General features: G+C 34.4%; 1 protein-coding gene across 1 annotated transcript in view; it reads left to right on the top strand.

Annotated features, from left to right (window-relative positions):
* LOC129225555 (argininosuccinate synthase-like) overlaps positions 1 to 21520 on the top strand; it is a 74379-nt gene extending 52859 nt beyond the window's left edge. The window contains exons 8-13 of the mRNA XM_054859999.1: positions 891 to 955; positions 7633 to 7706; positions 8029 to 8086; positions 19286 to 19442; positions 21077 to 21142; positions 21431 to 21520. Of these exons, the coding sequence (XP_054715974.1) occupies positions 891 to 955; positions 7633 to 7706; positions 8029 to 8086; positions 19286 to 19442; positions 21077 to 21142; positions 21431 to 21476 (466 nt within the window). The 3' untranslated portion in view covers positions 21477 to 21520. The remainder of the gene's footprint in view (positions 1 to 890; positions 956 to 7632; positions 7707 to 8028; positions 8087 to 19285; positions 19443 to 21076; positions 21143 to 21430) is intronic.
* Positions 21521 to 23250: the final 1730 nt, after the last annotated feature.

Here is a 23250-nt window from a genome sequence, read left to right on the forward strand (position 1 = left end):
ACCACTTGCTGCTATCCCACATGATGCTAATTTGAAATAAAAGTGACTATTAGAAAAATGCTTGGAATAATTATTTTTAAATGGTTGCAAGCGAAATTATTTTAAAACTATACTTCATTCAACACGATATATTTTATCGAATGAATTGTTTTTCTGATATTTTTTTAGAGAAGATAAGATATTTTTAAAAGAAAGTAGACTTAGTATTTCTTCTCAAAAAGTAATTTCATGAACTAGAAACTATATATCAAACTATGAGTAGTTATAATTTATGTCCTCTCCTTCATTTTCTTTTTTCTAGCACTAAACATACTACTAACCAGTCAATAGACCGGTTATGAACTTCTACGCTAAAAATGCGAATACCGTCTTATCGCTTTTGCGCATTGGACTTCAGGACTTTTTTTTACAAATTATATACAATTAGTATTTTATTGCTTTTGTATTCGTATTTTGTTTATTCTGAGTAATACTTGTCGTGTAGCCAGGGATGTCCACCCCCTAAGGGCAAGGGCGCACCCCCTCAATATCGCAGAAAGCCCCCCAAATGAGAAAAATACCCCAAAACCCCCCTAAAAATTTCAGTGGCGCAGTCTGCGCCATGACCCCCCCCCCCCTAAGTGGGCTCCCCTGCGTGTGCCGTTATCTACCGCAACCAGTCATTTGGCAGGTATTAGTATATGTTTAGTGTTAATTCTCTTCCTTCGTTTCCTGATTTTCCGTTCAGCAAAACTTGTAAAGCTTTCAAAATAGGTCATTCCTCACATAACTTTTTCTTCAAAGAGCCATTCGTCGTATATCACTTTTTTCATTACGGCTGTCACTGCATTTGGTGTAATATTGACTTTTGGAAATTGATATATTTTTTATTTTTCGTTCCTTTTCTCTAGGGCGATACACGGAATTGGAAGAATTGACATCGTAGAAAATCGATTTATTGGCATCAAATCTAGAGGTTCGTAAAGTAAATGTTCAGTATGAATAAAAACATAAATTCGTTGATTTTTTCAAATTTCAACAAATTTTCATTGTTTAAGAGGTGGTGAGAAAATAAAGAAACATTTTGCAAAACGTGGGTCTTTGTTTCTGTATGTAATTGAATGGTTTTTCATGGCAACTCTAAATTAAAATATTACGAATGGAATCAAACAAAATTTTTTACTCATACTTATCCCTCATGTGAATTGGAGCTGATTTTTAGGTCCACCATGCTGCGATGTTTGCTGCGCAACCGAGCGCTATTCAAGAAAAACGTAGCGTATAGCCAGATTCTTTCCAAAAAGTTATTTTTGAAAATTGGTTCGCAGACAATTATTTAAAAGTATCCCGTAAAAGTGGCATTTTTATTTTGTTCTACTTGTAATATGTATTTTAATTTGATTGTTCCCAACAGACAATTTAAATCTTCGCAACCCGAATAAGACTGCGAAGCAATCTTTGGGGGTTGGTGAACGGCAACGAGCAGGAAGCGCAGCCCCCTACTGAACTAAAAAAAGTAACGAGTTGTAAAATTTACTTTGAAATTACCTCTATATTCATTATAAAAGTTAGAAATTTCAGTAAAAGTTGACTAATTAATGTCATTGCCGCTAATCGATAACACAGGTGATGTATGGGAACACGGTGACCGGGTGGTAAAGAGGCCATTTTTTAAAATTATTTATTTAGTCGCTACGTGGCGAATGGTGACCGCTAATCTTGATCTTTACGTTGTGACTGAGTGTTAAAGATTTTGTTGTGGTAAGACGTTTTTTTCAGTAAACCATTATGAAAGTGTATTCAGTCCTCGACTGGAATTGACTGAGCTGGCGGTATATTTCACATTATGAAAGTGGTTTAAAGATTTATGCCTTTCAGTACAATTATAGATCTTTCATAAATTTTAATTGTACGGCAAACGTGATGGCAATCCAATATATGTGGGATTTCTCGATCAAAAACCAAAATGAAAAATTTGTACCTGTATTTTCGAAGAATTAGAATAGCAACAATTTGCAACTAATTTATTACTTCCTTCTACAAAGTAAAGGAAGTATTGCATTAACGAAAAAAATTTTGACCCAAAAATTTGCCTTAGTTTCCATTTTGCTCGCCCCCTAATGAGTGTTGATTTTTACTTTCTTCTATATCTAATATATAGAAGAAAGTATTGGATTCGTGCAAATTTTCGAATTTCGAATTTTGACGGATTCGAACGTTTTGAGGTGTGCTGAGTCCATTTCGACTATTTTTGGAAAATGTCTGTCTGTCTGTGTGTGTGTATGTGTGTGTGTGTGTGTGTGTATGTGTGTGTGTCACGTCTGTGTGTGACCAGTTTTTTGTGGCCGCTCTACAGCAAAAACTACCGCATGAAATCGAACGAAATTTGGTACACATATGTGCTCCTATGTGAACTTGTGCCCATTGGTTTTTGGCGCGAATTCCTCCAAGGGGGGTGGAGCAATGGGACGTTTTTTGAGTTAGGCGTGCTTGCTATTCCTCAGGAAGTAACTGGCGGAATCAAACAAAATTTGGTCCATATGTTGCCATTAACAGGAGCAGGTGCTGATTCAATTTTGGTGTCAATAACTCAAAGGGGGGTTGAGCTATAGAACGTTTTTTGTCGTCAATTGTGACTGCTGTATCTCAAGAAATAACGAACGGAACCAAACAAAAATTTTTTGACAAGTAGCCCTTAGTGGGTATAAGAGCTGATTTTATTTTGGTGTCAACAGCTAAAAAGGGGGTAGCGCAATCGCCCGTTCTTTTTTTCCATTGTGAGTGCCCTATCTCAAGAAGTAATGCTACGTTCTGGTTGAAATTTGGAATATATGTGAATCCATATGTAAACAGGCTTTGGTTCAATTTTGACTCCAATCGCTCCAAGAGGTGTTGATTTTTTTTTTTTTTTTTTTTGCGAATAAAAATAGTTTTATTAATGCAACAATAAGAAAGATAAATCGTAATAGATTGTCGTCTGCGTATTTCTCGTGATTTTAATTGTATGGAAATGATCGGAAATATTATCTCAACTAGCAAAAATACCCGGCGTTGCCTGGGTCAGTAATAATTATGAGAAAAAATCGTTACTTGCTTTTGTTTTCTGGTTTAAGTGAAAGAATTTAAAACACATCTTTTTGACGTGATTAAAAATCGAGTTTCTTCCTTACCCATAAAAGTAAAATAGCAATAAGTATAAAGAACAAAATAGTATTGATTTTGAAACGAAAGCACTATATTTAAGCATATACAAATTTCCAAAACATGAAATTATTCTTCTCATGTTTAAAAAGATTAATCTGTTGATACTTTTTTTTTTGTTACATGGAGTCTAAAACCTTTTCTGTATTGCTATTGAAGTTGCTCGTAATCCCCTTATACTTGCTTTAGTTATTTTGGGAAATTTCAATCATTGTGGGTCCTTGGTGCGATTTTACTGAATTTGCGGGAATCGTTTTGGGATACCTTCGATGATGCTCCCTCCTTCTTTCCTTACTTTGTAAAACGATATGATATTAATTTTCGTTACAAAGATATTATCGCCAGGTGCTGAGATACTTTTGGTCACCATAAAATGGTGCTAAAGAGTTTCATTCGAAATGTTTCCAAAATAAGTAGTAAAATTTGGCGATTGTTTGAAATTGTGCAAAAAGGAAAATTAATGGAAGTTTTTGTGCTGTTTATGGATTTGCCTAATTTAGTTGCTGGATTATTTAACACAGTAAAGAAAGTTTTTTTAAAGATTCTTTGATTGGCGATATTTTGTTTACATGGTGAAAGCTGAGAAACATTATGACGTAGTCTTCGGCTTCAAAAACAGCGACGTTGAAAAAAACTGCCAAATGCATCAGCTACGGAAATCTTTCTGCAAAAATTTTGGCGATCTGCTGGTTGAATGAATAATGAGTAAGTGTTCAATCAGCATAAATAATAATAAAAATCATTAATTACATTAAAGTTCCGTTTAAATGGAAAATGATCAGCCAAATCATATATTATTTGCCAATAATGTGCAAAAATCTTACTTCAAGATTTGACTTGAGAAAAGCCTTGAACAGTCACGAAAAGCAAAGATAGTCAACAATACAACAATTGTCGCTATCGACAGGGAGTTGAGATGATACACTAAATACTGTATTAAGTTTAGGAAAGCCTTCGAACATGGAACTAAAAAGCTCATAACTCGTTTTTTATTCTACTTAAAAATTTCGAATAGGTGCCATCTTCAGCAGAAAAATCAGAGCTTTAGATGGACATATAATGTAAATATGTGCAAGTATTTTTTCATCCCTATATTAGAGAATTTATACGAAAATTGTATTTTATTGCTCCCCTAAGGGGGTTTTGCGCCCCATAACGGGACAAAAACTACCCTATGTGTTATTCTGATGCATAAGCTATATTATTGTAAAGTTTCATCAAAATCCGTTCAGTAGTTTTTGCGTGAAAGAGTAACAAACATCCATACATCCATCCATACATCCATACAGACAAACTTTCGCATATATAATAGTAGTAAGATGATTTAAAATTTTTAACTGTTGCCATCTTATGTTTGTTAATAAATAAAATATTTGTAATTAATTCAAGTAAGGCTTTTAAAGTAACTTTCAATTTTCGCTCTTTGTTTTGTTTTTACAATAATTCAGACATTGGGATGGTCGTCAAGTTTTTGCATGTGTAATTTTGTTTCTGTTAGGAATATTGCTTCCTCGTCAAGCATGGGGAGGGATCAGAAAAAGGAAAAATATAGAAGAAAGTTTCGTGATGGCCACAACATACTAGTTTTTTTTCAACCCAGCCACACATGGATATACAGTCGAGCCCGCTTATTAGAATATCGGTTAAAAGAATATCCCGCTTAATGTAATACATTTTTAACGTACAAAACCGACGTAATGTGTTGTTTTGATCCCGCTTATTAGAATATTTTTTCATGGAAAAATGGCTATTCCATTAAGCGGGTTTGACCGTATGTCTAAGAGCGTATAGACACCCGATCACCCCATTTTGACGATCGACGAAGGAATTAAAAAAGTTTTCTCGTGACGTCTGTATGGACGTATGTATGTGCATATGTGTATATGTGAGTATGTATCTCGCATAACTCAAAAATGGTATGTTCTAGAAAGTTGAAATTTGATACGTAGACTCCTAGAGGGGTCTAGTTGTGCACCTATCCTTTTGGTTGCATTCAGATCTTCAAAAGGAGGTCTTTTACACCTTTCTGGGAAAAATCATTGTTAAATCAATGCAAACTCAAGTGCTATTATAATTTGGCAAACACTTGTCAACGTAACGTCTTTTTTTTTTTTTTTTTTTTTAATTCGGTTTCATTTTGGTCACTATTTGCGACATTTAGAGAGTTAACCATTGAATCATATTAAAACGTCCAATATTGGGAAAATTAACCTGTATAAAAAGTTTTTTTGCTTCAGTTCGCACCAAACTTGGGACAAAAATATTTAAAGTGTTTCTTTGCTTACTCCAAGGCACTACAATTACCATCAAATTGGCGTAAAAGGAAGTCATGTGATGCACACATCAGCTAGTTGTGTGTTTGTATTACCGCGAAGCAGAATCGAAGTGGATGAAATTACAGTAGAACTCCAATTATTCGAACCGAATAGGACGTCACAAGTTGGGATAATTGGAATTTCCGAAAAAAAAAAGGTCTATTTTAATCAATTATTGTACATATGTTGAAAATGAGAAAAAACGAGCTGATGTGTGCATCACATGACTTCCTTTTACTCCAATTTAACGTCATTTCCCCATTACTGGCAATTTTAATGTGATTCAATAGTTTACTTTAAAAATCACCAACAGTAGCCAAATTGAAACCAGATTTTTTTTAAAAAAAATCGCCAAATTTGTCGCCAAGTTGGCGACAAAACTCGACAAAAAAAACACTGGCGATATATTGTCAATTGTCCACCAAATTATAACACCACTTGAGTTTACATCGAAATTAACAATGATTTCCCCCCAAAAAGGGGCAAAAGACCCCTTTAGAAGCACCCGAATGCAACCAAAAGGGCAGGTGCACAACTAGACCCCACTAGAAGTCTACGCACCAAATTTCAACTTTTTAGGACATACCGTTCTTGAGTTACGCGACATACATACGCACATCCGCACATAGAGATGTCACAAGATAACTCGTTGTAATTAGCTCGGGAATCGCTCGTATCCACACGTGTGGTTGAATCGAAAAAAAAAAAATCAACATTCATTTGAGGGTGAGTAAAATCAATGTAAACTAAGGTCGTTTTTTGAGTGAATTTTTTTTCGCGAATACAATATTTCCTTTTTTGTAAAAGGAAGTAAAAATACACATTTTTAAAGAATAAGAGCTTTTCATGCTGAGTGTGTACTGCGACTATTCCATGTGACGGAACGAGACATTTGAAGTAGATTCGTGAAACTAGATTTTGTTTCATAAATTACAAATAAAACAAGCTCGATTTTTTTTTTTTTTTTTCGGATAGCAACAGTAAAGATTGTAGAAATAGCAGATATGTAGAACATTAAAATTTAAACAATTTGAATTGAACGATATGCAATAAAATGCCTGTGACGAGCGAAGAGTCCCGTTCCGTCACGGGCATTTTATTGCATATTCTTCAATTGTTTCATTAAAAAAAAACTTCCTACGAAAATTTAATTTTCTACGAAATACTTATGCCAAATCTTTACTGTTGCTATCAAAAATAAACATTTCTAGCCTCTTTCATTTGTTTATGAAATAAAATCTACTGAGAAAACTACTGTAAATGTCCCGTTCTGTCACATCATGAAATGGCCCACTTACAAGAGCTGTCTGTACGTCTGCAGCTGTACATTAGTACAGTATGTACGAACGAAAAATGAACGTCATTGCTTGCCTAAGATTTCGGTCAAAGTAAGCTATTTGAATAGCTACGCGGAGGAAAAGACAATACGCTCACAAACAGAATCAGTATTGTTACAAATTCTGTAAACAGTAATTATTTTTGTGATTAATTTGTTGTAATCTAGCTAAATTTGGCGTTTATTCCATTATCTTTCATCTAAAATTATCTTAGTAACGTAACCTGTAATTAGTTTCTTGTAATGTACATACAACCCTTAACATTCGACTGAAGAATACGGTCCCCCCCCCCATTTCTGAACGATAAGATTTGTGAATGGAATAAAAAGAAAATATGAGAAATTTGTAGAACTTTGTAGGATTTTCTAGACATTTCTTCGTTTGGAAAAAACGCCGTGCGTCTTGTGAATGAAGGAGTCAGTTTGTTTCTTTTCTAACTGTGGAGTCTCGTTTCCAGCGTTCCGCTGGAAGTGTGTATTAGCCTTTGCGCGGTGTTTTTGCGTATTTTGATGTGAATACGTGTGGGACCGTTGAGTTTACGATGTTAATTGATATTTGCCTAATTGCCATGATTAATTTAGCAGTTGCTAAGGATATTTCTTGTATATAGTTGTAAATAAATCTCCTGTGTTTTCTCAAGAACTGTGTCGTCATTAAAGAATTTCTTGAAGTGGCTGGACTCGTAACAGTATTTTTCGTATCGCTGTACGTCTCGCCTATTTTTGTTTTCTGAAACTTCGGGAAGCCGGAGTTTAGATAATTGGAATTTTATTGCTCTTAATCTCAATTTGATATTGTAGGAGTATACGAAACACCTGCTGGAACGATTTTGCATGCCGCTCATACAGATCTTGAAATCTTCGTTTTGGACAGAGTGAGTATAGCATTTAAGATCTCATAGACAAATTAATTTATTATTCTTCTCTCTCATTCATTTCAACTCTTGAGCTCTTGAGAAAATATTGTTTCTTAAAACCGTTTAATAACCGGAATAACCATCAAATTAATATAAAACTTTAAAAAATTATTTGCTCATTATTTCTTTTCTTTATTATTATTATTGTTGTTATTATTACGATAACTGACTTTTGGGGTAGTGCTGCCGCCATGGGAGAAAAATGTGAGCAAAAATTAAGAAAAAAAAAAGCTATACTTTTTCTCACAAGATTTTTATTTATATATTTTTTTCTTTTCAGGAAGTCTACAAACTGAAAAAATATCTGGCAGTCAAATTCTCCGAGCAGATTTACAACGGTATTTCTTTTCTTCCCCTTTTTTAAAGGAAGTAATAAACTTCGTTTAGTAATTTTAACGTCTTTTAATCACACTGGATATACAGGGTGTTCCGTTTTAACCTGAAAGACCTTTATTTTTGCAATCGTAAGTCCTAGATGTATACTTTCAATTGCAACAAAAATACAAAATTTAACTTTTGATACGGGCCCCAGGTCCCCAAACTTATATTTAGGAAAATAATCTCCATCGAAAAATAATTCCAACACAAAAAGTTTGAAATTAGTACAACCAATATTCACTGAGATATGAAACGCAGCGCTGACTTACATCACTTTTCACTCGCCGTCAATAACACCTTTTAGGGGAAAATATAATGGTTAACAAGTGTTTAAAATTACATGTGTGCATAGAGGGTGTGATTTTTCAAATTAGTTGAGGTTTTGTAGTGTGTTTTTGCGGATCATGGCATAAAATTTGCATTTATTTTTGAATTGCAATGAGAAATATAAATAGTTTCTTTTTCTGACTTTGATGACCTGTCATTCTTCTGAAAGAGCGATAAGTTCCAACCTCATCTTCTGTACGGTCCCTTAAAACTTTAAACTGGAATATATCCTTGAGTTTTGGTCGCAAAAACTTTTTTTGTGCTAGTTATAGTTTTCAATGGAGATTATTTCTCTAAATATTAGTTAGGGGACCTAGGGCCAGTATAAGAAGTTAAATTTCGTATCTTTTTGACTCATTTTTATTTTTGCTTCTAACTTTCAATATTTTGACTCTGCATCTGATTTTGAACATTTTTGCAATTGGAAGTATACATCTAGTACTTACGGTTGAGAATATAAAGGTCTTCCAGGTTAAAACGGAACACCTGTATAATTAGAAAATTCTAAGAACTAGCTGAAACCATGATACTAGTGTCACCTCTTCGGTATCGTAGTAGCTTTAGTAATCAGTGGATTTAGTTGGTCGGAAACCCATTCTCATAATAATTTATCGATTACAGTAAAACCTTTATTATACTTGATTGATTGATTTATTAATCTGAAATCATACAGTATTTAATAAAATTAAAAAATGATCTTGGAATCATATTTTGGTTGATTAAGGGTGACAACAATGCCTTGAAGAAATCACAAGACTACTTTTAGCAATTAAAGTTGATAGAATGAACAAAAAAAAAAAAATGAAACGAGGAAAAACTTTTATTTTCAAAATGTTTGTTTTAAATTAATTTTTTTAAATGTCCGATTTTTCAAACAAGGCGTGGTCTTTACGCCGTCAAAAGTGATGAGCTTTGGCACGCTGCTCCACTGGCGCACTGAATGCTGACGCTTGCTGTCTGCCGCGTTTTGATTAAATGTTGCGCTCTACACTTACTATCAACCATATTGTTGCCGGTACATGTGAATGTGAGTAAAGAATCGAATTAAATATTGCGCTCTGTGCTAATGGCATCAGTGAATGGCATTTCATCACTTGCAGAAGCGTAAAAAATGAAATTGAATCTGCGCACCGATGAAAATAATTGCTAAAAAGTATTAAAATTTGCCAAATTGTTTTAAAAATGGTCCAAACCTATGTTTTTAAGCATGCTCTTTCAGAAAAAAAATACTACTGAAATTTCGGAAACGATCCCATTACCATTGTTCTTTGCGTAAACATTTCACCAGATTTCCTCTTCAAGATCAGCGCTTCTTTTGACCTGCGGACCGGCAAGTACATGTGAAAAAAATTCGCGAAACGCTGTTTTTTCCCCCAAGCGGGGGGGGGGGGCGGAAAAAACGAAAGTAAGTGGGAGCAATGAGGGCTTTCCCCCAATTTTCTTTTCTTTTTTTCCTGCAAAAAAAAAAAAAAGGAACCGCGAAATTCTCGAAAAAAAAAAATAAATAAAAGAAAAATGCGAATGACTAAGGGTTTCTTTCTTTTCTCACAAAATATTGTGATAATAAAAGCCATGTCCCCAACCGGGGAACTATCAATATAGCACAGCAGAGGATAAGGGGCGAGGCCAGTGGTTGGAAATAGCGCGCTACATGTAGCGACGCTACTTTAGTAGCTACATTTTTTTTGTAGTTTGTAGCACACTACGTTTTTTAAAAAGTAGTATAGTGAGTTTTTCGATCCAAAAAAAATGTAGTTTGTATCGATTTCTAGAAATTACTTTTAAATAAATTTTTAAAAAATCAGGAAATTTGAATTTTTGACATTTTGAGTTCAAATTATGCTTTTTGCAATCACGTCGTGTATGTGTGCATGTGTGTGTCGATGTGTAGGCGTGTATTTGTGTGTGTGTGTGTGTGTGTGAGTGTAGACGTGTGTGTGTATGTAGGTGTGCGTGTGTGCGCGCCGGCGTGTGTAAGCGTGTGTTTGTAGGGCGTGAACGCTACCCCCCGAGCGGCTCGCTGAAGGAGCAGCATCGGGAGGGGTCGATCGACGGTGGTGCTGCAGAGGGTAGCAGGGGGAAATAAAATCAAAAGACGTAAAAAACGATCAAATGAGGACAATGAGCAATTCATGATTGCTCAAAAAAAAAAAAAGAATCGAGGTTCAAACGAATTTCACTGGCGCAAATTATACGCAAGTACATCAGCGGATGGAATGAGAAATAAGACTTATAAAACCACGAGCTGACATCAGGCATATCATTTTGACGCCATACGTTCTATTTGAATAAAATATGACAACGTATATAAAGTACAAATTCAGAATGAAAAAAGGTTAAAAAACCAGCAAACAGCTGTTTCGGCACTCTAAAATACAAGTGCCATCATCAGTGCAATTAAAAACGAAGACAGGTTCAACCCGACTAAAACACAGTCGAGGCGAACATTGGAATGAGAGACGAGTTGTAAAAGATATGAGAGCAGTACCGGAAACGATGACGTCAAGGTTACGTCAGAACTACAGAGGACAGTTGCACTCAGGAGAAAACGTCACGGACAAAAAATAAATCAAATAACAGACTTCCAAACATTAGGAAAAGGGGGAGTGCTAGACAAATCATTGACGATTAAATTAGCATTTTTCCATATGTAATATGACTCCCAAAAATCTAAATCATGAATGGACGAACACTCGTGAATAACTTTGGCGGAAGAAAAAATAAAATTATGGCCGCAAGACCAACAATGTTGAGCAATAGAGGAGCGTTTGAGATCCTGTTTTTTGACGTAATTTTCATGTTCTTTTATCCGGAATTTGAGGGATCGTCGAGTCTGCCCAATGTAGGCCAATTTGCACTGGCATGAAACAATATAAATGCCCCATTTGTCAAGGTTCTGAACAGGGTGTTTAAGCTGTGAAAATTTTAATTTATTAACAGGAGAAAAAGTGACGGAAAAATGAAACTTTTTTAAGATTTTGGCAATTTGTAGACTGATTTTAGGAAAAAAGGGTAAGACAACGGAACTCGAATAGTTCACAGGAGCAAGTGATTGATTTTTGTTAGCTGAGCTACATAGCTTCTTATAAATGGTATCAATAATATCTAATGTGAATCCCCGATCAACCGCAATACCTCGTAGGTAATTCAGTTCTGATGAAAGTAAATTGGAATTTGAACAAATGGCTAAAGCACGGTAAATAAAAGATCTAAAAGCAGCCAATTTTTGTTTAGGAGGGTGAACGGATAACTTGTGGGGGGGGAGAGAAACAGCAAAGGGTTTACGGAAAACAGTAGTTGTAAACATATTGTTATGACGAGTGATGGACACATCAAGAAAAGAAAGATGATTTCCAGATTCCAATTCAACAGTAAATTGAATATGTGGGTCAATAGTATTTAGGATGGATAAAAGGTTATCAAGGTCACTGACAGACGAGTCCAAAAGCACAAAAATGTCGTCAACGTACCTGACGTAAAAATCAAATTTACCGTGCTTTAGCCATTTATTCAAATTACAATTTACTTTCATCAGAACTGAATTACCTACGAGGTATTGCGGTTGATCGGGGATTCACATTAGATATTATTGATACCATTTATAAGAAGCTATGTAGCTCAGCTAACAAAAATCAATCACTTGCTCCTGTGAACTATTCGAGTTCCGTTGTCTTACCCTTTTTTCCTAAAATCAGTCTACAAATTGCCAAAATCTTAAAAAAGTTTCATTTTTCCGTCACTTTTTCTCCTGTTAATAAATTAAAATTTTCACAGCTTAAACACCCTGTTCAGAACCTTGACAAATGGGGCATTTGTATTGTTTCATGCCAGTGCAAATTGGCCTACATTGGGCAGACTCGACGATCCCTCAAATTCCGGATAAAAGAACATGAAAATTACGTCAAAAAACAGGATCTCAAACGCTCCTCTATTGCTCAACATTGTTGGTCTTGCGGCCATAATTTTATTTTTTCTTCCGCCAAAGTTATTCACGAGTGTTCGTCCATTCATGATTTAGATTTTTGGGAGTCATATTACATATGGAAAAATGCTAATTTAATCGTCAATGATTTGTCTAGCACTCCCCCTTTTCCTAATGTTTGGAAGTCTGTTATTTGATTTATTTTTTGTCCGTGACGTTTTCTCCTGAGTGCAACTGTCCTCTGTAGTTCTGACGTAACCTTGACGTCATCGTTTCCGGTACTGCTCTCATATCTTTTACAACTCGTCTCTCATTCCAATGTTCGCCTCGACTGTGTTTTAGTCGGGTTGAACCTGTCTTCGTTTTTAATTGCACTGATGATGGCACTTGTATTTTAGAGTGCCGAAACAGCTGTTTGCTGGTTTTTTAACCTTTTTTCATTCTGAATTTGTACTTTATATACGTTGTCATATTTTATTCACTATGCAGTACAAAGTTCTCGACTACTTTTTATGTATACGTTCTATTTGTTTGACGCCATTAATTTCTTTGCCACCGTAATTTTCATATTTTGCCAATATTAGTATTGAATAGAGCTTGACTTGTAATATTCCATGTTCAGATGAGCTAATTAATCAATCTTTTTTCGTCCAATCCTCTAACGGTGTGTGCGCGTGCATCATGGTGTTCCAAAAAATCGAAAGTTGATTTTTCAAGTCGTACACCCTCTTATATTTTTACATTTACGCCAAAATAATTGTATCGAAAGTTTCATATAATTTGAACTACGGCAACCGGTGCCGACTTCCGTATGTAAGTGTGAAACCAGAACTTGTATAATGCTAGGCCAAATCCTTTTTTTTACCCGACTGCGCGTGCGCGACGCAAAGGAGGGTAATGTGTTTATCAGTCTATGTATGTATGTCCGTTTCTATGTGGCGTTCTACAGGCTAAACGCCTTAGCCAATTTTGGTAATTCTTACGTTAATCGATTTGTTTTAACCTTGGGAGTGTCACTAAACACATGACAGTAATCAAAAGTACCATTTGAAAAACCAGTTGCCATTTTGTCAGTTTGGGATCGGCGCACGCTGGGTGTCGCACGCTACCTGCGTGCTAAGCGATTGCTTCTCCCACTTGAGGCGGTGGGTGAAGACACCCTCGCTCCGAATGTACTTCTCTTCTATGTGATGTAAATTCTTTCATGTGTTCTGTATATGTATTCTGTACTGTAATAAAAAATATATCATGCGTAACGAAGGCAAGACACTCAGATTGTAGTCCTCATCAAAATAAACCCATGCAACAAGCACCAAAAAACAGAAAGTCTACTAATTCGATTTTCATCGCTGACATATGTTGCATTTGTTTTTGCCTCGATTCAAAGGATTGAGTTTCGCGACGTGTACTTTCTTGAGAGGCTTTTTTAGTTTTGCGAGAAAGATTTGACTGACGGGGGGGGGGGGGGGACGCTTCCGATTTCGCGTCATCATGAGTTAGACAGACTGTTTATATAACTGTGCTGTGGTTGACTTAAGTTCGCTCATTTTTGCCGAAGGTCAAACACATGTAGCTTTAAGCCTAGTTAGGTCCCTAGAGGGACTAATTATCAGTAGTTTAGACCACCGCAAGTTACTTAATAAACCTCCCGATACAAACTCTCAATGAAATGACAAGGTTGTGAAATGTACCGTCTTATAATCATAATAACTAAGTCAATGAAAATTAACTAAAAAGTGTAAAATAAAAAATTATTAAATAAAAACAAAAAACCCGACTGCGTAAAAACCAAAAAAAAAAAAGAAAAATGTATAAGCCCAGTAGTTTAGAATGTAATAAGTACTACTGAATAACTACACCGTTGAAATAGTTTTATAACCGTACACAGATAAGACAAATCATAAATTCAAAAGCAGAATAGAAGGATCAACAGGGCCGTGGTAGCCCGATCGGTAGAGTGTCGGATTCGGGGGTCGGAGGGTCCTGAGTTCGAACCTCGATGGTCAAAGATCCACCGCCGTCATTAAAGGGGACTGGGCGACGTTAAATATGCTCGTGGTCTCAATGTCCTCCAAATGAAATGATACCAGTGTTGCCAGATTGGGGAAAATTTGCGCATTTTGGGGAAATCTGGTGCTCTCTGGGGAAATTTTGGGAAAATGAGTTTTGAGGGGAGTTCTTTGGGAAAAAAAATTTTTCTTGTGGAAAACCTGGGGAAAAAAAACCTCGGGGGAAAAAAGAATTTTTTTCGTATTTAGATTTGCGTCAAGAAGTAGTAGTTACATAGTTTGTATCAAACAGGGTTGGTTTAGCTTTGCTCAACTTTATGGAATTCGCATTTCGCATTATGTGAAATATTATGCTACGGAATTTGCATTAATGTTCTGTGTGAGTAACTAGTTGATACGTGAAACAGGTAAAAATAAGTGTGATGAAGAATGTTCTTGGATAAATATATACAAAAATCATAGTTTAAATGTACATACAGAAGCAGTAGAGTAGTAAATGCAAGTAGAAAAAACATTTGGTTATTTCTTATCTCTCTGTCAGGTGCTTGTATTTAGGACTAGTGGCACCCACATGGCTTTGCCCATAGTAGAAAATTAAAAGGTCTTTTGGTTCCCCTGTATATTTACAAATAATGCATGATGAATTTCTCGCCAATTGTCTTGCTCACGTTACTATTCCACGTTATGATAGCTTGGTAAATTACTCGTCCATCTTATCATAATTTTGCACGGGAAAATGTTCTTAAAATTGGAATAGAAAAAGAACAAAATCAAATTTTCGAAAAATCGCTTAAAGGTGCACACTCCCATGCTACAAACTAATTCTTTGCCAAATTTCATGAAAATCGGCCGAACGGTCTAGGCGCTATGCTTGTCACAGAGATCCTGACAGACAGAGAGACCTTCAGCTTTATTATTAGTAAAGAAAGATAAAGAAAAATAAAGATAAAGAGGACAAAAAAAAAGCGAAAAAAATTGGGGAATTTTATAAGAAAATTTGGTTATTTGGGGGAAATTTTTTTTTTCAAGAGACAAAAATATTAGAGGAAGTCGATTCATTTTATGAAAATATTAGTGGAAAAATAATTTTTGAATTTGAGGAATTTTGATAGAAAACATTGCTTTTTGGGGAAAAGTTGAAAGGGAATTCTGGATTTGACCACATGGCAACACTGAACGATACCTCTGGGGGTGCTAGCACCAGGTAGCTATTAGCTCCTGGTCTAGTTCTAAATTCTCATTAACTGTTCGATCCGGTGATGGTGTTGCCATCTATCGGTATAAAAAATAATGGAGGCAAGGCACTTAGTATGCAGTCCTCGACATAAATACAGTTGTAGTCAGTTGTGACTCGGAATCGAAATCGAAATCGAAGGATCAACAGTCGGGACCCATTCCTTTCTGATTCAAGGAACCCCGTAAAATTTGAATGGGCCCCGACTGTTGATCCTTCTATTCTGCTTTTGAATTTATGATTTGTCTTATCTGTGTACGGTTATAAAACTATTTCAACAGTGTAGTTATTCAGTAATACTTATTACATTCTAAACAACTGGCTTATACATTTTTCTTTTTAGTTTTTTTTGGTTTTTACGCAGTCGGGTTTTTTTTGTTTCTATTTAATAATTTTTTATTTTAGAAACTCGAAATTTCTGTTGATAATACGTTGCCCCTCAAAAACATTTATTCAAATGAAAAAAACATTTAGTTATCCAACATTTGGCCTTAAGAGTTTATAATTTTCTTCAAACAATTGATTTTTTTTTTTTTTTTTTTGACACATATTTTTAAAAATGTAAAGTAAATTTTACGAAACTATGAAGCTGAAAAATATTAACAGTAACGCAGGTAATTAGCGTTAAATAGAATTTTGTGCTCCTGTGCAGTATTTAAGTCTTCCACATATTACTCAAAGATACATATTTTTTCAAGTTTAAGTTAAATTTTTCATTTTAAATACATTATTTTTTTATTATTCATTTGAAAATGTTGATCTGAAAACGTGTTCGCTAATAATTTGTGAACTTGATATTTTATTTAAATTTATATGAAATTTTTTAAATGATAAATAGAACAAAAAAAAAAAAAAACAAGTTATAAATTTTAGGCCACGTGCGGGATATCTAATCTGAATAAATGCTCTTGTGGTATATGTGAGGTGTGGGGTATAGGGGGCAACGTTTTATCAACAGAAATTTCAAGTTTCTAAAAAAAGTTTTTTTTTTCGATTTGGCCTAGCATACAAGTGCAGGTTTATATTTTCAGACGCAAGTCGGCAGGGGTTGATGACGTTGTTAAAACTTTTGAAACTTTTTTTCACAATTGTTTTGACATAAGAGGAAAAATATAAAAGGGTCTATATGCGACTTGAAAAATCGACTTTCATTTTTTGTGGGACACCCTATGCTTTTTATTACCTATTTTTACTTTCTTCTATATCTAATATATAGAAGAAAGTATTGGATTCGTGCAAATTTTCGAATTTCGAATTTTGACGGATTCGAACGTTTTGAGGTGTGCTGAGTCCATTTCGACCATTTTTGGAAAATGTCTGTCTGTCTGTGTGTGTATGTGTGTGTGTGTATGTATGTATGTGTGTGTGTGTATGTATGTATGTGTGTGTGTGTATGTATGTGTGTCACGTCTGTGTGTGACCAGTTTTTTGTGGCCGCTCTACAACAAAAACTACCGCATGAAATCGAACGAAATTTAGTACACATATGTGCCCCTATGTGAACTTGTGCCCATTAGTTTTTGGCGCGAATTCCTCCAAGGGGGGTGGAGCAATGGGACGTTTTTCGAGTTACGCGTGCTTGCTATTCCTCAGGAAGTAACAGGCGGAATCAAACAAAATTTGGTCCATATGTTGGTATTAACAGGGACAGGTGCTGATTCAATTTTGGTGTCAATAACTCAAACGGGGGTTGAGCTATAGAACGTTTTTTGTCGTCAATTGTGACTGCTGTATCTCAAGAAATAATGAACGGAATGAAAGAAAAATTTATCGGCATGTAACCCTTAGTGGGTATAAGAACTGATTTTATTTTTGTGTCAACAGCTAAAAAGGGGGTAGCGCAATCACCCGTTCTTTTTTTCCATTTTGAGTACCCTATCTCAAGAAGTAATGCTACGTTCTGGTTGAAATTTGGAATATATGTGAATCCATATGTAAACAGGCTTTGGTTCGATTTTGACGCCGATCGCTCCAAGAGGTGTTGATTTTTTTTTTTTTTGCGAATAAAAATATTTTTATTAATGCAACAATAAGAAAGATAAATCGTAATAGATTGTCGTCTGCGTATTTCTCGTGATTTTAATTGTATGGAAATGATAGGAAATATTATCTCAATGATTTAAAATTTTGAACTGTTGCCATCTTATGTTTGTTAATAAATAAAATATTTGTAATTAATTCAAGTTAAGCTTTTAAAGTAACTTTCAATTTTCGCTCTTTGTTTTGTTTTTACAATAATTCAGACATTGGGATGGTCGTCAAGTTTTTGCATGTGTAATTTTGTTTTTGTTAGGAATATTGCTTCCTCGTCAAGCATGGGGAGGGATCAGAAAAAGGAAAAATATAGAAGAAAGTTTCGTGATGGCCACAACATACTAGTTTTGAAAAGTAGCGAAGTAGCTACTACATTTCAAAAGTAGTTTGTAGTTGCTGCATTAAAAAAAGTAGTTATAGTTGTAGTTATAGTAGGTATAGTTACCTTTGTAATAAAATAATTATAGCTGTAGTTCGCTACACTGGTGCCGGTCGCTAGACCACCGGTTGAGAATCGCTGCTCTAGATGAGGACATTATTTTACGGACATTTATTAGGACATTTTTCTTTACCATTTTCGACGACTAATATTTCTGTATATCTGAGAAAGAGTAACTTAAGTCCAGAAACAGTGATTTTCAGATTATAACTACATTTTATGCAGAATCTAATTCGATTGGATCTAATTGGATATGGTATGCAGAATTTTTTGCGCACATTTTTATGCCATAACAACTTTATTCTATAAAAAATATATAAATACTAGCTGTACCCGACGCGCGTTGCTACGCCAACAAAAAAATACATCATTATACTGATTTTCATGACAATCGGTTGAACGGAGCAGAAGTTGCTACTCTGCAGTGCCACGTGCCACCTGGTGGCGAGTGGCTTCAATGAGCATATTATGCACCTTCTCCGTGGAAAAATACATATATATATAGCAATTTTCATAATAATCGGTCCAGGTATCAAGTGAAGCCGTGACTATACTCAAATTTTGTACTCACGCAGTTTGCAAGATCAATCAATAGCTAAAAATATCAAACAGAAAAAGTTTTAAATCCCCCCGTTGCATGAAAAGACATAAAGCAATAAAGAAAGAATTTATTTGTTCAAACTCAAGAAAAATGGCAACAGCTAACTTCTTATCAATGAGATCTTTCACGCGAATTAATTTCTGCAGCCGATAATTTTATTCGTATTTATCCAATGGATTGTGATTTAAATTGGAATAAAAAAGGAACTATCGATCGGATTTTTTTCGAACTGGTCTATAAACTTTCCCAGTACCAAAAATAACAAACGGTGAAAGATTCAGTCAAATCTGCCGGGTAGTTTTTGAGTTCATAGATGACATAAAGACAAACATTCATTTATATATATATAGATGATTATTTACCAGTGTTATAAGAGCGCGGGTCCCAACCTCCACATGCAGCAGGCAAACGTTTTTACGCTCTCCTGCAATGCAGGGATGATGTAACTTACGTTTGTCTGGCTTTGAGTTACATATTTGAGAGAGAGATATTAAATAAGGCTTTTATTTATGTGTTTCATAATTTGAAAATAAGATTAAAAAGATCAATGCAACATGATTTATCTTCAACTAAAGTTTTTCTTTATTCCCCAGGTCTGTGGTTTAGTCCGGAAAGCGAGTTTACTTTGTCTTGCTTAAGGTCAAGTCAGAAAAACATGAGTGGAACCGTGAGGGTTCTCTTATTCAAGGGGAGCGTTTGCATTCTGGCTAGGAAATCAAATTCATCGACTTACAATCAAGATTTAGCAAGGTAAGCTGATAAAATCCCTTTCCTCCGATTACTTACAAAAAAGTATAAGGTTAATATTCTAATAACGGGCTACTTAAGAAAAGTAAGTCTTTTAAAATGAAATTGTTCAAGAACTCTGTCATGTGATCATAAATCCATCAGTGTTTGAACCTTCAAACATCATTATTAATACATACATAAAATCATCATAAGTGTACCTTCGTTAAAAAAAATAATAATATGCATTTTAATCTTCTCGTAATTGGTCTACTAAATTTCAGTCGTACCATTAATAGAATCTCTAAATTAGACTGCTCAAATATGGATGATTATTCCAAAAAATATTTTCCTTTGTTGTTTCTCCTTTTTACTTCCTTTTACAAAAAAGGAAGTATTGTATTTGTGAAAAAAATTTCACTCAAAAATCGGCCTTAATTTCCATTTTGCTCGCCCCCAAATGAATATTGTGGTTTTTTTTCGACCCGACCACACGTGGATATATATATGCCTAAGAACGTATAGACACCCGGAGTATCCATTTTGACGATCTCCGAGTTAACTACAACGAGTTTTCTCGTGTCGTCCGTATGTACGTATGTATGTGCGTATGTGTGTATGTGCGTATATATCTCGCATAACTCAAAAACGACCCTAGAAAGGTCGTATGCCCTAGAAAGTTGAAATTTGGTACGTAGACTCCTAGTGGGGTCTAGTTGTGCGCCTCCACTTTTGGTTGAATTCGGATGTCCTAAAGAAGGTTTTTTACACCTTTTTGAGGTAAAATCATTGTCATTTCAATGCAAACTCAAGTGGTGTTATAATTTGGCAAACAGTTGGCTACATATCGCCAAGCTTTTGCTTGCCAAGTTTTGTCGCCAACTTGGCGAGAATTAACCATTTAATCACATTAAAACTGCCAATATTGGGGAACTTACCTATATAAAACGTTTTCTTTTCTTCGGTTCCGAACAAACTTGGGAGAGGGGGGGGACATTTTAAATATTTCTCGGCTTTCTCCGAGGCACTATTATCATTAAATTGGAGTAAAAGAAGTCATGTGATGCGCACATCAGCTCGTTTTCTTTCAATATCTGTAAATAATCAAGCAGCACAATCTTCCAGAATATAATTAAAACCACTTGGTTATATTAGCTCCTTCTTCTTAGATGGAAAACTCTGCGTGTTATAGGCCAAAAACATGCGAACAAAATCGGTATTTTTAAAAGAAATGCTTTTATCTTCGTGAATAAAAATGATACTTTCACGAAAATGCATAAAATTATTGTACATAGTAAGTAAACTAATGGCTGAAATTTACAGCATTCATTTATTTATTTTTTCATTTATTTTTTATTCATTTATTTTTTTTCATACATAATTTAATTTATTTATTCATTTAGTAATTCATTATCTATTCATTTATTCATTCTTTCTTTTATTCACACCTGATGATCAAAAGTATTTTCAATAATCAAATAGAAAATATTTCAGTAGAAAAATATTTTATTTTTCGTTTTGCCCCACGGAAAAAAAAGTAAGAACTTCTCTCTAATATTTGAAGGTGCAAATTTACAGGCAAAAATAAATGTAGTTTTAAAATAATTTTTCAATGTTAATAAAATTAAAAAAATTTCTTTCGTTTTTCTCTTTTGAAGCATGGACATTCAAGGAGACTGTACTCCAAGTGATGCAGATGGGTTTATCAAAGTCAATGCTATAAGGTACTTATTTTACTGTTAATTAAATCACAAACGTTGAAAAAGTTCCTGATAACAATATTCTTAAATATTCTCTCATTTTATTGGGGGGACCTTAGTGAAATTCAATGCGAATTTCGAGCAAAGCTTTCAGAGCATAAGTTTTGCCGCAAAGATCTTGGGTTTCCCATAAAGATCTTGGGTTCTTGAGATTTTGTTGTCATTCATTGTTTTTTCCCTTATACTTTCATTTTTTTAACTCTAAATTATCAAAATGCTGTGATTGATTTTAAATTTTCTTATTTCTTTCAGATTGAAGGAATATTTTCGTACGCAAGTTTCAGAAAACAACCTTTGATTATGAAGCCAAGGAGCAATAAATAAAAATTTTAAATTACGAAATTATCGACTTTGTAATCTCTTATGACTTTTGTCTTAGTTGTTTTTGAACTAAAATTTGTTTCACACCAATTAAAAAAATTAGAAATGCTGTTCTTATATTTATAGCATTTTTACATCGGCGTAGTACAGGAAATGTACGATACAATAAATATGAAGCACTTTTATTAGAATTATTATCTGAAATCCTTTATGACGAAAATTGTTAATTATTTCACAATTACTTTCTCACTACTTTTTTTTTTCAAGCATTTAACCCCTTCAGACCTGGTGTCCGGTATACCGGACATACCCTTTAAACAGCTGCTAATCATTTAATAATTGAATAAATTCTTGGATTTATTTGTTTATTTATTTATTTATTTATTTTTTGTAGTTGATTCTTTAATTCTGCTTATTATAATCAGTGAAATAATTTTTTGTTTTGGGATTGACAACACTGACATATAAGGATTGGGAGATAGAGAGTGACTCATTTTTCTAACCATGGTATCTCGTCTGAAAAGCGAGATTTTTTTTCCTGATTTTTTAAAAAATATATATATAATTTTTAATTAATTGTTTCAAACGCTTATGTTATGTTTTATTATTGTTTGAAGAACATTTTATAATGAAGTTTGTTTAATATTTTAGCGTTTTTTACATAAAATATTGATTTTAAAAATATAAGTCCGGAATATTGGACGTGCCATTACTCTTTTAATTTTTCTCCTACAAACTGGAAATTTTTTCTATAAATTTAACAATAATCCATTTACCATAGTACACGGTGTACCAAATATAAACATGTTTGGTCAAGTATTTCCTAATTGCGACTGAAGGGGTTAAATGTGTATGCCACATGAAAGCATGATTGTTACAACTCGTTTTTGCTTTCTTCTGTATTTGGATTCACGACCATTTTCGAATTTCAACGAATTTATACATTTAAAGTGTGCTGAATTCACTTTGACAACTTTTGGAAAAGCCTTTTTGGTCAGCCTAGCAGTGTTGCCAGATGGTCAAATCCAGATTTCCCCAATTCCCTTCCAACTTTTCCCCAAAAAGCGGTGTTTTCTACCAAAATTCCCCAAATTCAAAAACTATTTTGCCACTAATATTTTCATAAAATGAATCTATTTCCTCTAATATTTTTGTCCCTTAAAAATTTTTTTTTTTTGCCCCAAATAGCCAAATTTTCTTATAAAATTCCCCAGCTTTTTTTTCTTCCCGTCTTTGCTTTTTTTTAAAATCTTCTTTATCTTTATCTTTACTAATAATAAAGCTGATAGTCTCTCGGTCCGGATCTCTTTCTGTCTGTTAGAATCTCTAACGCACATATAGCGCCAAGACCGTTCGGCTGATTTTCACGAAATTTGTCAAAGAATTAGTTTTTAGCATGGGGGTGTGCACCTTTAAGCGATTTTTCGAAAATTTGATTTCGTTCTTTTTCTATTCCAATTTTAAGAGCATTTTCCCGAGCAAAATTATCATAAGATGGACGAGCAAATTACCAAGTTATAAGTGGAACCGTAACATGGGCAAGCCAATTGGCGAGAAAATCATCATGCATTATTTGTAAATATACAGGAGGACCAAAAGACCTTTTAATTTTCTACTACGGGCAAAGTCGTGTGAGTGCCACTAGTCATAAATACAAGTGCCTGACCAAGAGATGAGAAATTGCCAAATATTTTTTTTTCTCTTCGCATTTAATACTCTGCTTCTGTACGTACATTTAAACTATGATTTTC

Source organism: Uloborus diversus, chromosome 7 (assembly GCF_026930045.1).
Source record: "Uloborus diversus isolate 005 chromosome 7, Udiv.v.3.1, whole genome shotgun sequence".
Lineage (NCBI taxonomy): Eukaryota > Metazoa > Arthropoda > Arachnida > Araneae > Uloboridae > Uloborus > Uloborus diversus.